The sequence below is a fragment of the Tiliqua scincoides genome, chromosome 1 (assembly GCF_035046505.1).
Source record: "Tiliqua scincoides isolate rTilSci1 chromosome 1, rTilSci1.hap2, whole genome shotgun sequence".
Taxonomy (NCBI): domain Eukaryota; kingdom Metazoa; phylum Chordata; class Lepidosauria; order Squamata; family Scincidae; genus Tiliqua; species Tiliqua scincoides.
Genome location: NC_089821.1, coordinates 190,465,407 through 190,484,170, shown reverse-complemented (window position 1 = coordinate 190,484,170; position 18,764 = coordinate 190,465,407). Strand labels below are relative to the sequence as shown.

At 40.6% G+C, this 18,764-nt stretch overlaps 1 protein-coding gene across 1 annotated transcript in view; it reads left to right on the top strand.

Annotated features, from left to right (window-relative positions):
* The window catches only part of ASCC3 (activating signal cointegrator 1 complex subunit 3), a 271,099-nt gene that overhangs the window by 229,752 nt on the left and 22,583 nt on the right, over positions 1-18,764 (top strand). The window contains exon 37 of the mRNA XM_066612963.1: positions 8,894-9,118. Within this exon, the coding sequence (XP_066469060.1) occupies positions 8,894-9,118 (225 nt within the window). The remainder of the gene's footprint in view (positions 1-8,893; positions 9,119-18,764) is intronic.

Here is an 18,764-nt window from a genome sequence, read left to right as displayed (position 1 = left end):
AACAAATTTAAAAAACGGAGTTCTCAAAATCGTTTGCTCCTTAAGAAAGTAAATTCTCCCTCATCCAGCCGAACAAAAATGGTGTGTGAGGGTATCATGTTGGCTCAGGTGAAAAGAAGGTTCAGCTTAAAGAACCTCTTCAGATGGTGTGTTCAGAGCAGATGATTGGCTCTCTTGCTCTCCTCCTCATAGGAAGAAAGGAGCAAGCATTCTTTCTCCATTTGATAACCCCTTGGTCATTTGACATGTCCCTGCAAATAAAAGTAGGTTTACAATTGGGTGCCTTGGGAATATTGCATTCAACAAAATGTGTTACACTCTCTCTGCCTTGAGGGAGGAAAGGGAGCATGAAACAGAGGCTCACGCTCAATTGTTTTCCTCTAAATGCGATTCTTGAATAGACTCTCAAATGAGTTTCGCACGTGCTGTAACTGGTCCTACAAAAGACCCTAAACCCTGAAAGTACAAACAGAACATTGCCACCAATCCAAAATAAATCAAAGCACATGACAATCACATTTGGGCCATATAGCCCTTACAAATGATATGGTGCATTGTGTGTCTGTTCTCGGTTTGAGGGATGGCCTTACTTGTTCTGATCTGTCAGAACAAACAAAAATTCATTTAGATGTTTCTAACACTCTAAAAACCATGTATCCTGTAAAACTGAGACTGAAATAAACTCCTATAAATAGAAAAAGAATAACTAATACAGACCTAATTTTAACTACAACAGTACTGTTAGGCGCCACTGTGATCAAGGCATTTCCTTATGCTTGGTTTATTTTCTGCTCATAAATCTGTGCCTGAGTTCATTCCATCTGCTTGGTAGTACACATTTGTGTAGTCTTATAAATCAGACTCTCACTTGATATTCTGTCTGAAACTTAGATGATACAAGTATTGGTTGGTGATATGACTCTATTAGAGTTGAAGTCAGAGGCTTTAATGATGGATGATGACGGACCGAGAAAATAAAAAATGTGTGCTGTTGTGTTTTAATTACGTCATTGATACAAGTATTGCAGTAGAAGTGATCATTTAAAAGCAAATACAATATGTTTGTACACTGTTCTAATGGGTAGTATGGAGTATCATGGATCCCTGCATTGCAAATTTTCACTCCAAACAACCCTGGTGATTGTTAAGGGATAACATCACCATATGCCTGTAAGGCGATGGTGAGTGACAGCTTCTAGGGCTGAAACACGCAGTGGGGGAAGCAGCAAATGTACTATATAAAAGTAGGAGAGGAGAAAAGAACAACCAATAAAAAGGAGAAAGTGGGAATGTGGACCAAGAAAAAGCAGAGGAGAAGGAAAGAACAGAGGTAACCAAGTAGCTGATTGGATAGGAATGAGGAAGGCACCTGTTGCTGAGCGGACGGTACTGAAGGCAGATGAAAGGTTGCCAGATGGGAACCTGGAGAGGAGGGACTCATTGTCAACACCCCAGGTTGCCCCAGAAGGGTGTCACCCACTAGAAACTGAGGCAAAGCATCGGATCATAGCATCCATAAAAGCATTCATTTACCAGATAGGCACACTCAGGGATCCCCTTTCTTACAAGCACACCCCCTGAAGGCAAGCTGAGGAGGACCCAGGGCCTGTCTGGCCCGACAGTTTGGCTGGGCTCTGCAGTGTTCTTCCTCACATTGGAACACCTGGCTGTGCAGAGCCTCCCCTACACTACACGGGATAGGCTTGCCTGAAAGAAGGGAGTGACTGCAGTAAGGTTGCTTAATAATTTAAAGGTGAAGCAATCTCTTTTTGATTTTGCTATCCTGACTGGGAATTTTGTGTTTTTCTACTGTAACAAATCCACTGAATTCACCTCTTCTTCAAGTCTCATCTATTGACATGCTATACTCCCACACCTAGGATGTGGAACTTCCCTGTGGGCTGAGAGGAAGGCAGGGCAGGCAGTAACAGGTGAGTTGTGCCCTTTTCTGTGGGACTGGAGCACAACACCAACATGTATGCAGACTTTCAGCCTTAACGGAGAAATGTGTCTAATCCTTACCCAGCTTTTTTTAGTACCATAAAACTGGACAGAAATCTGCAACTGGACTTTTTCTCAGTTCATGACATTCAAATCTTGGTGCCATTTTATTCATTTCATTTCACTTCACCTTTCCTTAATTAGAAAACAAAGTGAAGACTCCATAATAATGCTCCCAAACTCCACTTAGTGGTCAGGAGAAAATGGCCTTTTCAACCAAAAAGTTATGACTTCCAGTTTCCTCAGGAAACCAGAAGTGATGTTTTTTTTTTGCCTTATAAGGCATTTGGAGGCCCGGGGAAGCCTAGAAGAAACTGGAAGTCTTTTTGGTCAAAAAGTCCATTCTGAGCCTCTGCTTCGGAGACTGGGGGGGGGGGAGAGTGACCAGTGACGGACCATCGCGTTTGCAACCAGTTGCTGGTCGAACATCACAAAGCGACATTCACCTATGTGTGTGTGTAGATAGACTACTAGTATGAAATCCAACTATCTAGCAAACAGACCATGGGAAACTGATGTTCTGAAGTAACTCTTAAGATAAGAGTTACTCTTAAGTTTTTGTTTTAATACAGGCTGGGAGTGTGCATCTATGACTCGAGACTGTGTTTGTGCACATGGACACACTTTCATTGTGCTAATTTTTATAAATGTGGTATTTCCTGTATTTAAAAAAAAAAATCATAGAAACATAAATACAACACTGTTGGTTCTAGGCATATGTTTTTCTGCTCCATTTTGTTCAGTCCAGGAATCTGGAATACAGGCGAGTCAGAAGCCTAACCAACAACAACCAAAAAAATTCTTCAAAGAATTGTCTTAACACTGTAAACAAAGTTTTCAAATTGAACATAAAACGTTCACTGACTGACCCATTATTCAGATGTGCAAATGCATTCTTCCCATACAGCATTTCTTGTCCACATTGTGGTGATCTTCTTATCCATCCTGCTATGCACAAGTGTTTCTAGGGTTCTTTCCTCTACCTTGTTTCCCCCAACCTTTCTTTCCCAGGTTCTGTGATCTCCAGTTGGTTTTCCCAATCTCCCGATGGGCTGTTCCAGGTCTGCCTGTAATTCTCATCCTCCTGCATCTCCATTTCCAGGCTCCCATGTAACCTCCACTACACCGCTGTCCTCTGACATAAACAGAGACCCCATCTCTCTACTTGAAGAAGAAGCACCACCCGGAAACTGTCTGAAAAAGTAATTTTTAGACAGTTGTCAGTGGTAAAGGGGTGGGCAAAGCTCTCAGGAGGGTGTTAGCTCTCAGGAGAAAAATTATGGGAAAGAGAAATGAACGCATGAGCAATCTTTAAGGATTTTGTGCTATAGAATAGGAAGCAAAATGGGAAGAAAGTCAGAGCAGTTCAGCTTGTCATTGAAATCTATTTGCTCCTGTTGCAATCAACATTACTATCGCCTTGCACTGCTGAATAATCTTCTCCAGTTGCTTTCACATTAATGTCTGCCTTAAACCTAAATGTCAGTTGCCAGATATCACTCTTGCTGACTTTTATGAAAAATGCTGAAACTACAAGTTAGAACTCTGTGTACTAAGTAGTTTATAGAATGCCCACTGTTTAGCCAAACTCCAAAGCACTGTTGATTGAACTCAGTTTGCTTGTGACTGAAAAATCCCTTGGACAATCACCCCAGCAGACAGGATGCTGCAGGTTGACTGGGTCTGATTTTGGAAAAAAAAAGGGGGTGGGCTGAGTCTGTGTACTGTGACATTCAACAGCTCAGAACTTTTGTTTTCTGAAAACTAGCCTTGGCAAACAAAATGGTGGTGGAATTTGGTGTGTGTCCATGGCTAGCCAAAGAACATGTAATATTTCATTCATCATTCCAACAGTATATCGGCCTGTCAGGGAACTGCAGACTGTTCAGTGCCTCCCAAGATGACCACATGTTGGAGATGAGTTCTGTGCTGAAATCCTTTTGGAGCAAAATGAAGACCTCATAGCATGAAAAAGGATTTAGGATTAAGTTATGTATTTATACATGGATTCAAATAGAAAGTCACTGGAATACTGTTCATCTTAGTGGGTCCCTTTGTGATCAAAATTATTTTGAGAGAACTACAACAAAATGTCTCTGTACAATTGCCTTTCAGCGATGGTCTAGTCATTTGTCCCAATCCTGTTATAAACTTAACTGTTTTGATGCTGCAGAATAACAGTGGGCTCAGTGTTACTGCAGAGTAACCCACCCCCTTCCCAGTCCCAATCCACTCATTCCCTACCCCCATCACCACCCTGTTCTGCCCTCTCCTCACCCTGTCTTCTTACTTTCATTACCTCACCCTGCCACCTTACCTTCATTGGCAACTTCTCTCTGCTCTGGAGTGCACAAAAAGGCTCTGGCCTTCCCGCTGGCACTCCAACAGCACACAAGTTTACATGCTGCCCAAACACCTTTCATGGCTGTGCTGATTGCTTTGTGACTGCCTGACCCCATTAGGATTGGACATGGAAATGCTTATATTAATATGAGAGAGTTAAGAAGCTGTCAGCTTCTGCAAGACTCCACAGACAAGCAAGCACTCTGCTGTTGATAAAGAGAAGACAAACAAGTGCAAACAAGCAGAAATTAAATCCTGACAAGGTAGAGAGCCCTTGACCTGGTGGTGGAATGTATGTCAGTTTTGTATGGGGTTGCACTTCCTCTGATAGAACAGGCTCACAACATGGGTATTCTTCTGGATCTGGTGTTGATCATTGATGCCCAGATGTCACCTGTAGCCAGGGGAGTCTTTACCTGGTTCCAGCGTGTCTATTCCTGGTTCATTCTGGCTTGGGCTACAGTGACCATTGTGGTGTTAATTTCAAGATTGGGTTATTGTAACATGCTGTACTTGAGGTTACTTGTGAAGACTGCTCAGAAACTTCCATTGGTTCAAAATGTAGCATCCAGGTTGCAAACAGGAGCCAGGTGAAATGACCATGATACACCTCTGCAGTATTATCTGCATGCATTGTACTCATTCATTTCTGGGCACAATTCAAGATGCTGTGCACAGCACAGTTTAAGATGGATACTTGAAGGACTGTCTCCCCACATAAAGTTCCCCACCCCCTGAGGTCATCTAGGTAAGCTCCCTTGCGTATGTCGTCATTTGTCTTTTCATAACTGGCAGCACCATATGGGAGTGCCTTCTCTGTTGTGGCACCCTTGTGGAACTCCCTGCCAGAGAACATCCATTTAGTCATTTGATTTTTCTCTGTAAACCACTTTATGAATTTTTTTATGGAAAAGGTGTATATAAATATCCTAATCATCATCATCCATTTAATCCCCTCTCTGTTAGCTTTTTGCAATTACCCATAAAGGTTTTCTTTTGCCAGACATTTGGATTCAGTAGAGTTGCTGTTCTCCTATTGTTTTCAGTGGGTGCCGTGGTGGTGTTAGGAGTATTTTCTTTAACTGTATTTGCTGATTTTGTGAGCTGCCGTGAGTCTCCCTGGCTGGGGAGAAAGGCAAAAAACATGTAATACCCTTGTTTTAGCTGAAATTGATATATAGTTAAGCACTTACCTTCTCATCTCACAGGTGCTTTACTTGCTTCGCTCCTCTTTTTCTGAATATTTTGCCTCTGGGGCAGCGATGCATCACGATTGTCAGATCAGAACCCCCCAAATAAGGGCAAAAATAAGGGGAACTCTAGTGCAATTCTGTACAGTTTTGTAGCAAGGGGATCCATTATAATCTGTTGGTCTGTCATTTTACTAATAAAAGAGGTATACCTTAATCAAGTAGGTCTGGCAGCCCTGAACATTATTGACACTAATGTACCAATTTCATGAACAACAAGATGCACCCTGACATGTTCATCAGTTTCTTTTCCATACTGGCAGAGTTCTACAGTGAAGCCCTATAGATAAAGCTATTAGCAGGGCTGACCTCAGATTCCAGTCTAAATATCTCACAATGTTTGCCACAACCTATACATGCAGTACTCTGCTTTTGAAAAAGAGAAGCACCTTCAGTAGTGAAGGGCCCGGAATATGTGAGACTAATTTGGTTTGGCTTAAAGACCCTGAGTGTTACAAATTAATCCGCTTGGTACTAGAAGTCTAGAACTCATTAACTTTAAAGGTTTTGCTGGTTCTCATGATTGAACTGAAGTTTTAACATAAATAAGGCTTCCTTTTGTCATTTGTAGCGTTCAGACTTCCCCACATATCTTCTTCACAGCCTAGGTTTGTGCATGTTTACTCTGAAATTGGTCTCTGCTGAATTAAGTGGAATTTGCTCCCTAGGTTCATTGCAGCCTTAGGGCCCAATCCTATCCAATTTTCAAGCACCAGTGCAGCCATGCCAATGGGGTGTGCACTGCATCCTGTGGTGGGAAGGCAGTCACAGAGGCCTCCTCAAAATATGGAACATTTGTTCCCTGATGGCTAGAAACCTCAGTCTGCCATCTCTAGATATGAGGACATAAAGAAGCACTCATCTCAACATGCTGGCCACATAAGCCAACACAGTTCCCAAATTGTCTTGGAAATATGACGAAGGAGTTGATGGATTGTGTGGCCTGTATTGCTACAGATGACCCTTCTCTCCACAAGGCTAGAACTGCCGCACAGTTCTCCATACTATCCCTTCTGTCTGCTGCACTCCACTTTTAAAGAAGAAAAGAGAGAAGTTGGTGAGAATCCAGAAGGAACTTAAGCTCTGCCAGGAACAGTGTATGGACTCTTAAGGTTTTCTTCAGCTGGTTGATTTAGTTGCCACAGCATTCCCCACTGACTAAATCAAGAAAAATTACAGGGGAATTGTATGATCTTCCAGGAGAAGTGTAACAAAGTTTCCAGATACATGTCACTTGGTTTGGCATTTTCTATAGCAATAGATTAGATTTTGTAATCGGCTGTTGCTTAACTTTGAGGCTCTTTTGCTGCTGCTTTTATGTAAAACGAGAAAGCATATAAAGCAACGTCAGCAAATCTAAGAAAGAATTCTCTTATTGGCTTCCCTTCACATAGTAAACTTTGCACTTTGATTTTTGACAGTGTTTCAAAGTGATGATGTTCAGCTTCTTGTCGAAATAAATATAGTAGGCAAACCAAAAAAAATTGTGCAAAATATTTTGGGGGCATAGTTTGGCATTATGGAGTCTACAGCATTTGCAGAACAGATTGAGGTTTGTACTGAAAAGGGAAACGAAAAGGGAAAATATTGAGTGAACAGCAGGGCCTATTTGATTTGATTATGAAGGATGTTTCTTTATTCTGTCTTTCCTTGTGCAATCTGAAAACAGTAGCAGGGGGTTACAAGCAGAGTTCATCATAGGGTTGTCAATCACTGTCATTTAACATTTGCAATGGAAGATGTCTTTATTCAAGGACAGCTGGGCAAATCAGAGGCACAGATTTGCAGTTAGTAGTCTGTCCTGCCTACACTAAACAAACAGGGACAGGGCAGACAGACCGGCCTCTCACATAAAAATATAATGGACTCTGCTGACCTTGGTGCCCTCCATTCAGCTTCATTCCCAGTTGCATAAAAGCTTCAGTGCCCATTCTCAATTTCCTTTAATTACTTACATGATGCAGATAAGAAAATGAACTTCACTTACAATCATCCATCACACACAGGAAATGAAGTAGGCAAGTTGCTTGAAACTAGAGCAGTGTTTTGGAAGTAAATAAAACAGGTTGTGTTGGGGGAAGGGGAGAAAGAAAGTGCCGCTGTTTTTCCTTTTTTCCAGAAATACTAGTTAAGCTGCAGCCACTCATCTGACCCGACCCCCCACCCCACCCCGTCTGTCTGCTGTTTGTAGCTGCTAGGCTGTATTGAGGAGGGGGGGGGAAATCTCCTTGGTAAATATTCTTTAAAATATCTTTTAAAAGGATGCAAGTTAAAGAAGAGTGAAGTAAACATGCAGAATTCTATAGGGCTTAAAATGAGGGTGACCTTTAGGTTCAGAAAATAAATGAGTGCAGTTTTCACAAGAGACCTGGCAGAGATAGCAAGCATTAGTTAGCCGTTGTCTTTGGTCAGTCTTGGAGTTTTGTTTTTGATTTTTAGTTTTATTTTTAATCTGTTCAAAGAGCATGGAATGAACTTAAGATACATGAATTTTATTTCTAGCTTATTTTAAATCTGTTTAGAAGTTCTCGTCCTTTTGTCAGTGGCATTGCTAAATGTGGCTTATATCAGCAATTATATGTTATCAGAGCATAAACAAGCAAAACATTTTTCTTCCAGCAATCTCACCCATGTTGTGTTGGTGCTTGAAAGCACAGACGTATTTGATGACTGTAAGTTTTGTAGCTTAAGGAAATAACATTTGTTTTGCAGCTCTTGTTAGATTCATGTTTCAACATGAACTTCTAGTCTAAAATATAGAAGTGAACTAATGTATAGATTTGCAGGGAATATTGTGGTTTATCACACTGATCTACTGTTCTTTAAGGAAAACAAAAACCTGAATCCATCCAGTCCAATTTGGCAACATCCACAATTATGAAAGCATTTCCTTCTGAACACACAATATTCCAAAATTCTCATTGAATATGTTGGTAGGAGGCATCTGCTTGCGGTAGCTGTGAATGCAGAGACATTAAAACACTGTGGGCACAATCCAGTCTTTAATGACTGCTGCCTTGCTTGAGGTGGAGATCAACAAAGAGCTTTCATCCTTCCCACCCTCCTTTTAGGCATAAGGGCTTTAGGCGCATACCTAGGGACTATCAAGTTTTGCTTCCAGCTCCACCCCCAACTACACTGAGTGCCATTGCAAAGGATTCCTTACCCTTGACAGTGGCTTTTCAGATGTTGCAGGAAATGGAGACACATATCCTCTGCAGAAATAGCCTTACAGTTCTCTGAATATCAGTTGTTATATTTCCTGCCCTAAATTTTTTTCTCTTTTTCTATTTATTAAGGATGCTGAAGAGTATGCCGACCTCCCAGTGAGGCACAATGAAGATCAGATGAACAGTGAACTCGCCAAACAGGTCCCCATTGAAGTCAATCCTCATTCTTTTGACAGTTCACACACAAAAGCTCATCTTCTGATGCAAGCTCATTTTGCTCATGCCATGCTACCATGTCCAGATTATGTCACTGATACCAAGACAGTGTTAGACCAGTCTGTGAGAGTCTGTCAGGTACAGTTATATTTTTCTTAGTTCCATGACTTCTGCTTTTGTTTTGATAACTACTGTAATTTGAATCCACAAATATGTCTGTAATGTTCATGAATATTGAAATTGCAAGGGTTTCTAATTCATTATTAATCAATTGTAGACAAAAGATTTTAATTGAAGTGCTTTGCAGTCCATATCTCTCACAGCCTCACATCATCCTGTGAAGCCAGTAGACCTGAATTTTCTTTCCTACACAAAACACAAGCAAAAGAGCTGAAGCAGAGAAATCAACTACTTTGATAATCCAGAGCTGAGCTGGGTTTTGAACCCAAGTCCTTGTTGCTTCCAGAAAATGAATTAAATTCTTAGACAGCTAGCTATGGTAGCTGGTCTCATTTTCTTTTGAGAACAAAGGTGTTGTGGTGGTGTTGTTGTTGTTTTAACAAAACATTTTCTTTTAACAACAAACATGTTGTTGTTGTTGGTCCAGAAATACACTCAAGAAATGTATGCACATTTAAAATGCATTTCACAATTCCAAAACCTTTGTTGGGTATAGAATTACAAAGTACTCTGTGTACTTGCTGGCTGCTAGTAACTAGCTAATATATTTAATCTGAGTGTATGATTGGTTAGACAGAACACTTTTATCTTTTTGGTAAGGAATCCGAATTGCTCTTTGTTGTCAACTGTCTTCATTTCTCACAGTGGAAAAGAAAACACAAATGGAGGCTGTGTCAGATCAGGCCAATAGGCTTATGAAGGGTCCTCATAGAACTGCTACACTCTTCAAATTGCCAAACTAAAGAGCTAACTTGCTTCATTACTTTTTTGCAGCTTCTAGTTTAATGTAAGTTATAATGAATGCATGTTAATTCTCCACAGAGTGAAGTAAATTCATAGGAAGAATATAAATGTATGCTTATTGAAATAGCCTGTGCCATAGGAAGCTGCCTTACTCTGAGTCAGACCATCTAGCTGAGTCCATCTAGCTCCTTATGGCCTGCACTGGCTGACAGTAGTTCTCCAGGGGTCTTTTCCAGCTCTGCCAGGAGATGCCAGGCTTTGGACATGGGACTTCCTTCCTCATTGCTCAGCCTACACATTTAGTAGGTGGTTGGGTCATTAAGTGATAGAATATAAGGTATCACTATAACAATAGGTGAGTAATTGCATTGGACTGCAACAACCTGCAAGAAAGGCTGGAGCCTTTCTTCCTGATGTGTTAATTTTTGTTAATAAACTCCACACTTGCAAGGAGTGTTCGAAAATGGCAGCTCCCACTTGCAATCTAAAATGGTGCAGTTCCCCTTCGCTCTGTTGCATGTGTAGACCAGGCTCAGTCCTGGGATAATGAAGACATGAAGTAACTGTATTGCCATTTCATAGAATTCCCATGTGGCCTACACTTGTCACATATGTTTCTATGCATTTCAGTATCCAAAGAGATTCTGTTTTCACCATTATCTGATTCAACTTCTACATACCTTATTTTAAGAGCTAGGAATCTTCCTTAAGTGTCTTCCTGTGTGTCATAATGTATTTCCAGATAAGCATCTGAATTCTATCTAGGATTTCGCCAGTATGCGTAAGGTTTTATGATAGTGGAACAGTATTCTGCTGTCCAGTGGCGTCACTAGGATTCATGTCACCCAGTGCGGGAGGCCTGCGCATCACCCCATGCAGTGGGCGGGGCAGTGCCCCAGGTGGTGGGTGTGGTGATGTACCATCACCCCACCCCCACTGGTTTTTTGGCTGTATCTTTTGTTAGAACACAGATATTTCAATGTGGTTTGTTTCATTGCATTCTGCATGAAATTGTGCATTGATTGATACATAACGTGATAGTATTATTCTGCCAAACTCTGATTTTAGTGATGTTGAAAACTTGTAGAGTCACACACACACACACACACACACACACACACACACACACACACACACACACACACACACCCCGTGTCAACTTACTAACACCTTATTACAGCAGTTCTCAAACTTTTAGCACTGGGACCCACTTTTTAGAATGACAATCTGTCCAGGACCCATTGGAAGTGATGTCATGGCCAAAAGTGACATCATCAAGCCAATTAAAAAAATTATAAATAATTAAATTAAAATAAAAGAAATAATTAAATAAGGGAGAGCCAGTCCAAGTGAATCTACTCTGAAGTAAGTCCTATTGTAGTCAATGGAGCTTACTCTCAGGAAAGTGTGGGTAAAATTGCAGCCTGTGAGCCCAATCCTATGCATGTCTACTCAGAAGTAAGTCCCATGGTGGTCAATGGAGCTTACTCTGTAGCCTGCTTGCAATAACCCCCCCCCCCCCAAAAGAATCAGTGAGATTTCTAGTCCTTCCCAGTGCCCAGTTATAGTTCTTCTGTTTCAGGCATATCAATACAAAGACCCACCTGGCTTTGCAAGTACAAAATAGAAAATTTTCCCCTTACCAGTTGAAGCCTCTTTTTTTGTCGGGGGGGGGGGGTGGTGGTGAGGTTGCCTACTGGAGCATTTGTTGTGCTCGAGTTCTATCAGATCGGGACCCTTCTGGTGTCCTCACATTCCCCTTTGCCTGGCCTGACCAAAAGGCAAGGCATGTCTGCCTACTCGCGAGTCAACGTGACCATGTGGCTGAGTTTCCTTTCCATAGAGCTCAATAAACTGCAGAAGGGAGGGAGGGACTTCCTTCTCAGGTGTTTTGGGAGCTGCATTCATTGGATCAGGATCATTCTGACATCCTTGGAGTCCTCTCTGCCTGCCCTTTCCACAGACCAAGGCAGGTTCGCCTACTTGCGCGTAAACACAGCCACGTGGCTTCGTTTCCTGCTCAATAGATGCAGCTAGGAGGGAGGCATGGACCTCCTTCTCCCTTTTGTGTTTTTGGAGGCTGCACTCATTGGATCAGGACCATTCTGGTGTCATTTGATTCCTCTCAGCCTGCCCTTTCTGACGGACTATGGCAAGTACGCCTACTCACGAGTAAACGTGCAATACAGCTCACTTTCACTTTCCATAGGGTTCCATGCATTTTTTTCCTTCTGGTTTTTTGGCCATAACTTTTGAACAAAAGGAGCTATTTCAATTCTGTTTTTTGCATTGCATTCCGCTGGGATTTCCGCATCCAACGGTTTATGGCGTGACACGGTAGCTCTTAAAGCTGTGATGTTAGTACGTCCTCCCCCCGGGCGCATCACTTGGTGCAGCCTGTACCCCCTGCACCCCCCTTTATCCTTGAGCCTTTATCCTTGTCCAAATTTTTCTCTCATTCTCTCTCCCTTACCTCAGGCCTGCTCCAGTAGAGTAGCTGGCACAGATCCAAGGCAATCCAGTGGGTTAATGGAAGTTTATCCCCGGGTAATGAATGTTCCCTTACCTGAAAGAGAACTCTGTGACTGCACCCCCCCCCCCCCGCAGAATGCAGGGTGCACTCTGATGGCACAGCTGCTTTGGTAGTGAGGGGATTTAGTTAGGATTGGGCTGAAGGTCTATTAAATAAAAACAGGAATTTTCCAAAGGGTATGCTCTTCTTAATCTCAGTGCTGTTGTGAGAAAAGGATAAGGATTCTGGTGGTGTGTTGTTGAGCACCTTCTTGATGTGTTAAATTTTGCAGTATCCTACTGAACCATTTTTGATAGGATGTTCAACATTGCTCAGGTGCCAGCTGCCGTTATTTTAAGGCTGCACACTTTATTTTTACATCACAAGTAGTATTCCGTGTGATCTCTGTTTCCAATTTAAGGATATATGAAATCCAGCTTTCCTGCTTTCCTTTCCAAGTCTTATACTTTCTAACTGCAAGTTGAGCCATCATTCTGCAGTTCAAAACTGCATACTGAATTTGTATTAATTGAAACAGGTAATTGAAGTAGTAATACCTTCACTCTTGCATCCGGAGGGCAATCACTTCTTCTGGAGAATAATCTGGCAGTTGCTGGCTTTGCATTTCGATTGGCCATCAGCTTCCACTTGTAATAGAATTGTTGATAAAATATTTTAGCATTGCCAAGTAGTAGACCAGCCATGGCACTCGGCCTTAACCTCTGAGGAGTGTTTACCTATGGATGAGTTAAGCACATCTCAGTAGGGTACCTGTACATTTAGAGAAGAGTCAAGCTTCAGATGTTAGAATCAGATTTCTTACTGCTTAGAATGAGAGAAGCATGTTCATAGTTGACTCACTAGCCATGTGACTTGCACTGCTATAGCCCCTTACCTTTTAATGCCTCTTACATCTCTTCCCCAAATCAGATAACACCTTTGTACACAGAGATCAGTTTCTTCCTTTGAAGCAAATCCCATTAGTTGTGTTGGGTGTATGTGTCTATAGATATTTATGTATTTAACAAAATTATATCCTGTCTTTCCCTTCCTAAGGTAGTTTACAAAGTTCCATAAAGAGACAATAATGCTTACAGCAGTGTTTCTCAAATTGTGGTTCGGGACCCACTGGGTGGCTTGTGAGCCAATTTCAGATGGGTCTCCATTCATTTTGATATTTGATATTTTATTTTTAATATATTAGACTTGATGCTACCATGGCACGTGACTGCATTTGGGGAAATGTTACAGATCTGTACTTTAACAGGCTACTATGTATATGCTTTTTAACAATGTAGTCAATGGGGCTTACTCCTGGGTAAGTGTGGACAGGATTGCGGTTTAGGATTGTTAATATGTTTTTATTTGTTTTTAAATTATGTTTTTAATATGTTGTAAGCCGCCTTGAGTCCCTTCGGGGAGAAAAGCGGGGTAAAAATAAAGTTATTATTATTATTATTATTTATCATGCAAATACCTGACAAAACAAAAATGTTTTGAGCCTTCGCTGCAAAACCATGTAGGAAGGGGTAATTCTTAACTCCCCTGAAAGGGAATTCCATTATTATGGAGTAACTTGATACTTGAGTTGCCCTCTTATAATAAAAGGAAGTAGGAGCTCAATTCTTTTCATACTGTCACTGTCATGTATGTTAAATAGAAATACAGCTGTTGGAGCACACACCGGTTTTCTCAGTTGATGGATACGTGTGTAATTTGTGCTTGACTATTCCTGCCTGAATTCAGAGTATCCAGTGGAAAGCCCAACCTTAGGGCGAAACTGCATGTTAATTATGGTATTGACTCTGACATTCTTGTTTTTAATGGCTTAAACAGTCGCCAAGGGGGAAGGTGACAATTCAGTTCAGGACTGTGGCATAGGGGGACTGTAACATCCTAATTTCTGATCCAGATTAAACCTCCCACTGTTTACCCAGGATGAAAGTTCTCATTGCTCTGTTATTGATCCTGACATGCTTGCTTGTTCTTGCTTAGGCAGCATCTGTGGGAAAAGCTGATATGGATTGGGACCATGGTTGTAAGCAAAGAGTTAAAGTTTCCCCCTTCCCAGCTGTGGTACCAATCTGGGTCACTCCTTTTCACAGCTCCTGTTTTAAGGAAGGAAAAAACAAGCATCCTGGGGTCAATAAGGCAATATGAAGTTTGATGCTCAGACTATATCCCTGTGTGACACATGATGTAATTTAAAACAGTGTGAAAAGTAGTACCTGAAGAAAGCACCGCAAAATCACTTTGCATTTTACACAACAGAATCTTGCTCAAGTTAGCCTATGCTGACCCTACTAATCAAACCCCTACCAAGAGTTACCTCAAGGATGAGTTCACTCTTTTGTTGGTTGCAGAACACAAGTGCCTGGCATCAGTGTTCCTGACCTCTAATGACTCCTTTGGTTTGAAGTGCTTTTATTTTGACCACACAGAACTGTCAAGAAGCCCCTCAAAGAAAGCCAAGTCATTCAGTTTAAATGGATTTCTGTTTGATGATGGCCTTTCCAGATGAGTGGGATTTTTCTTTTTCTGAAAATAGAATAAACAGCCATTGCTTGCTTGCTTGCTTGTGTGCAAGCTGCAAAACTTTCACCCTTCTGGTGAGACCATTTTCTTAGCTAGGATTTCGCAATTTCCCTTCAACTAGTACTGTTGTAAGTCTTATAAGCAAAATAATGTGTAGATGTTTGTGTTGGTCTCAGGAGTTGCTGTTGATTGGTGTTTGTGACATCACAATAGAAATCAAATGAAATAAGCCCCACCTGGCTCACAGAAGCACTCTTTTACAGGTTTGCCATTTCAAGCAATGTTTGAGTGCTCCCCCCTTTGCAACACTGAACCATAACTTCCCCGAGTTGTTTTTTTTTTTATAAAATTTAAACACAGGCTACCCTCTTCCATGAAAACACATATCCCCTGGTAACAAATTTTTTTTCTGTCCCTTTTGGGCATATAAAATCACGAACACTAGTGTCATGCAGTAAGTCGTGGAAATGTTTGTTTTTTCGATATACTCCACAAGCAAACAAATATTAATCTATTAGAGGAAAAAATGAGGGGAAAGCCAGATGCATTTTAGTACATAAGCACACACACACACTTTGATTTGATTATGTAAATCTCTTTTGCGTGTCAGTGACATCATCCAGAAGGTTAGTGGGTGACACATTTGGGGGGTGGGGATTCCATTATTAGAAAGGGCAGAAGCAGCATAGACATAAGTATTTCTCGCCAGCACTTTGATCTGTTTGATGCTGCTTGTGTACAGCAACGAAGAGAAAGCTGTTCAGCCTTGAGGACTACTTTAGAGAAATGTAATAAGCTGGTATCCATATCTATGTTATGAATATGGTACATGACAAATTGTGCCTGATGGACTAACATGTTGTCTATCCTTTTATTTGGGCTCTCTGAATACATTTGATTTAACTCCTCAAAAATCTGGCTGTGTAAGTTTAGAAGTCTTCGAAAAACAAGATACATTTGGATAGGTACTTCCAGACAAGCTTTTTGTAGCACCACCCACTTGTTGCTTTCCCGCTTACACATGAAATTGCAGTATTACTTCTGCAAGGTATTGGATATAGTGTATTTTGGGGACATAGTAGACTGACCTGTCCATTTTTCCCTTTGCTGTTTCTGTTGTGGTCTGTTGAATCTGGACATGGGCCACTCAGAAAAGACAGAACAATAGGGCTAACAGACTTTCACACATACCTATAGCACTCTCCCGTACCACTGTTCTTATTATAGAATTTTCCATGTTAATAAATGTGATAATTTAGGAATAAGAAATACTGTATACAGGTGGATAACAGATGGACAACGTTGGGTGAATCCTTCGTCAAGAGCACGTGAAGAAAGTGTGTACAATATGTCCTTTCCCAGTTAGTGGTTTATTTTTTTTTTTAACAAAATGCATAGAGGGGAAGTTAGGATGAACTGCACCCTCTGCTCGCAATTAGTAAAACTAACTCAGAAACAAGGGGGGGGGGGAGAGTCAAGGCATGTGCCCAGCCTGAACACACATGCTGCTGATCATGGGGGGGAGGGGCAGTTCAGGCGCTAAAGTATCTCCTGAGTCGCCCCATGTCTGAAAGTGCCTGGTGTTTTTGCTCCTTGTTTTTTAGAGAACGAAAAACAAATAGCACATTGTCATCAGGATTTCAAACATTTTCACATGCAAAATAACCTTCAAATTAGGGTTTGGGGGAGGAATTTGGGGGTTTTGTTGTATGTTTCTGGTACACAGCTAATAAATATAAATGTGCAGGTTATGTAAAATAAAACCTGTAGGATCTAGTTGTCCATGGAGACTTGCTTGCATCAATCTTTAGATAAATAATTTATTTAAAGGCTTGTGATTTTTACGTGTTTACTTTTGAACACTCCAGGTAGCCATATGAACTGTTGCGTGGTAGTATATTTGATGACAGTTTGATGATACAGCGCTCCTTATGTACAATTCTTCCCTTCCCCTCCTCCAGTCCATGACAAACCTTTTCCCAGTTGGTGCTGTAGGAAATGACTAATGCTTAACCCATTTGTGTGATCAATTCACTTAAGCAGCTACTGTGAAATGTTAATCACAACTTTAATTTGTACTGCATTAGCATTTTGATTAACTTGTAGGCTTGCTAGCACACTTGAAGCACTTTTACTCATAGTTACTGCTCGGAAATGACTTTTTGATTAATTAAGTTTGTTAGATAGCAGCTGAGCTTCCTGAATGCTAACCTTATGGGGCTAAAAGTTCAGGAGAAAGTTATTGGGAACAACTGTTGCTGCTGAAAAGAATTCTTGAAAGTGCGCTTCAGCTATTTAATTATTTACAAAATATTGAATACTATGAGGAAATTGATCTTAATGTTCCCCAAAGAGTGCCAGTTTAGTTGGAGGAAAAGGATGTAGTTTTCCTTGTACTGGGTAAATGAGGTTGTGGACTTTGAAATTTATAAAATGTGGTGTATGTTTCAATTTCTGAAGGTATATTATATCCTTTACATCAGTGCTACTCAAGGTGGTGGTCCGTGAAAAGGTACCAGTCCGCAACACCATCTGCTGCTGGTCCACAGCAAATTTCCAGAAATCACAGAAACAATAGTAAAAATAAGATAAGGTCCTGGTCCCTGATACATTGGGAAGAAAATTCCCAGGCTGCCACATCAGACAGTTTGAGAAGCACTGCTTTACATCACCATTATAAGATTTTGTTGCATCTGTGGTCAGATCTGTATGGCTGCAAGCTTCTAAGAATGAATAGTGGCCTAAAAAAATTAGGACATGGTACATTCTTGTTCAGGAGCAGTCCCATCACTTACACTCAGAAGCCCTGCATAACATGTTGCATTTTCTACCCTTGTCCTCGGTGCGCAGAGATAGATTGTACCTCCATATTTCTGGGTATCTTTTTTCCCCGATAGGCTAAATTGCAAACTTCCTATGCATTATCATGCTTTTGCCCTCAGTCCAGAGAGTTTGGGGCTTCCCCATCTACTTCAACAGAGAGAACATTGCTGTGTGCATGTTTCCTTTAGTACCCACAAATCACTGATGAATCAGGAACTATGGATTTATGATCCAAGCAACAAATCTCCATGCTGGGTTTTTAGGTACTTTTCCCATCCAAGTCAAAATAATTAGCTTAATTTATTGACTACAGTGAATATTCCTCTTTTAATAAATCACTTGACCATAAACTTGAAACATGTTGCGACAAAAATATATATTTTCAAAATATGTCAGTTTGTGTAATAAATTCTTACTGCTATTTTTTTTGCTTAATTAAATTCTGCTTATAATCCTAAAGCAGCTTGATAGAACTCAGGAAAGATAATTATTTTGTTTTTTAAAAGGCAGTAATTCATTCACTGTTACCTAGCAAAATGCAAAGCACAATTAATCACAACCAGAATGTGCTACTTACAAATTGCACATGGACAGATACAGGGAATCCTCCTTCATATAAAAAATATTAGCTAATACCATATATCATCCATTTTAGCTGAGGTTGCGTCATGTAGTTTTAAAGGTTATGTCAACTATTTTTGAAGTATCTTTTTTTAATTGTGTACAAAAAGAAATGATTAAAATTTAGAGTTTTTAAAATTACTTTGCTTTAAAGTAATATACCCTGAAAATAATAGAAGAAAAAATACAGAGCTTGGCAGTAGTTTTTTTAAATATTTGATCTTATCTGGGCCAGAGCAAAAATTCTAAAGTATTCATTTATTTATTTGGAACATTTATACACTGCCTTTTATAAGATGGCTTGTAATCAATCACAATGAGGCAGTAATAATTTGAAACATGCACAGAATTGGGAGCCCTTTATCATCT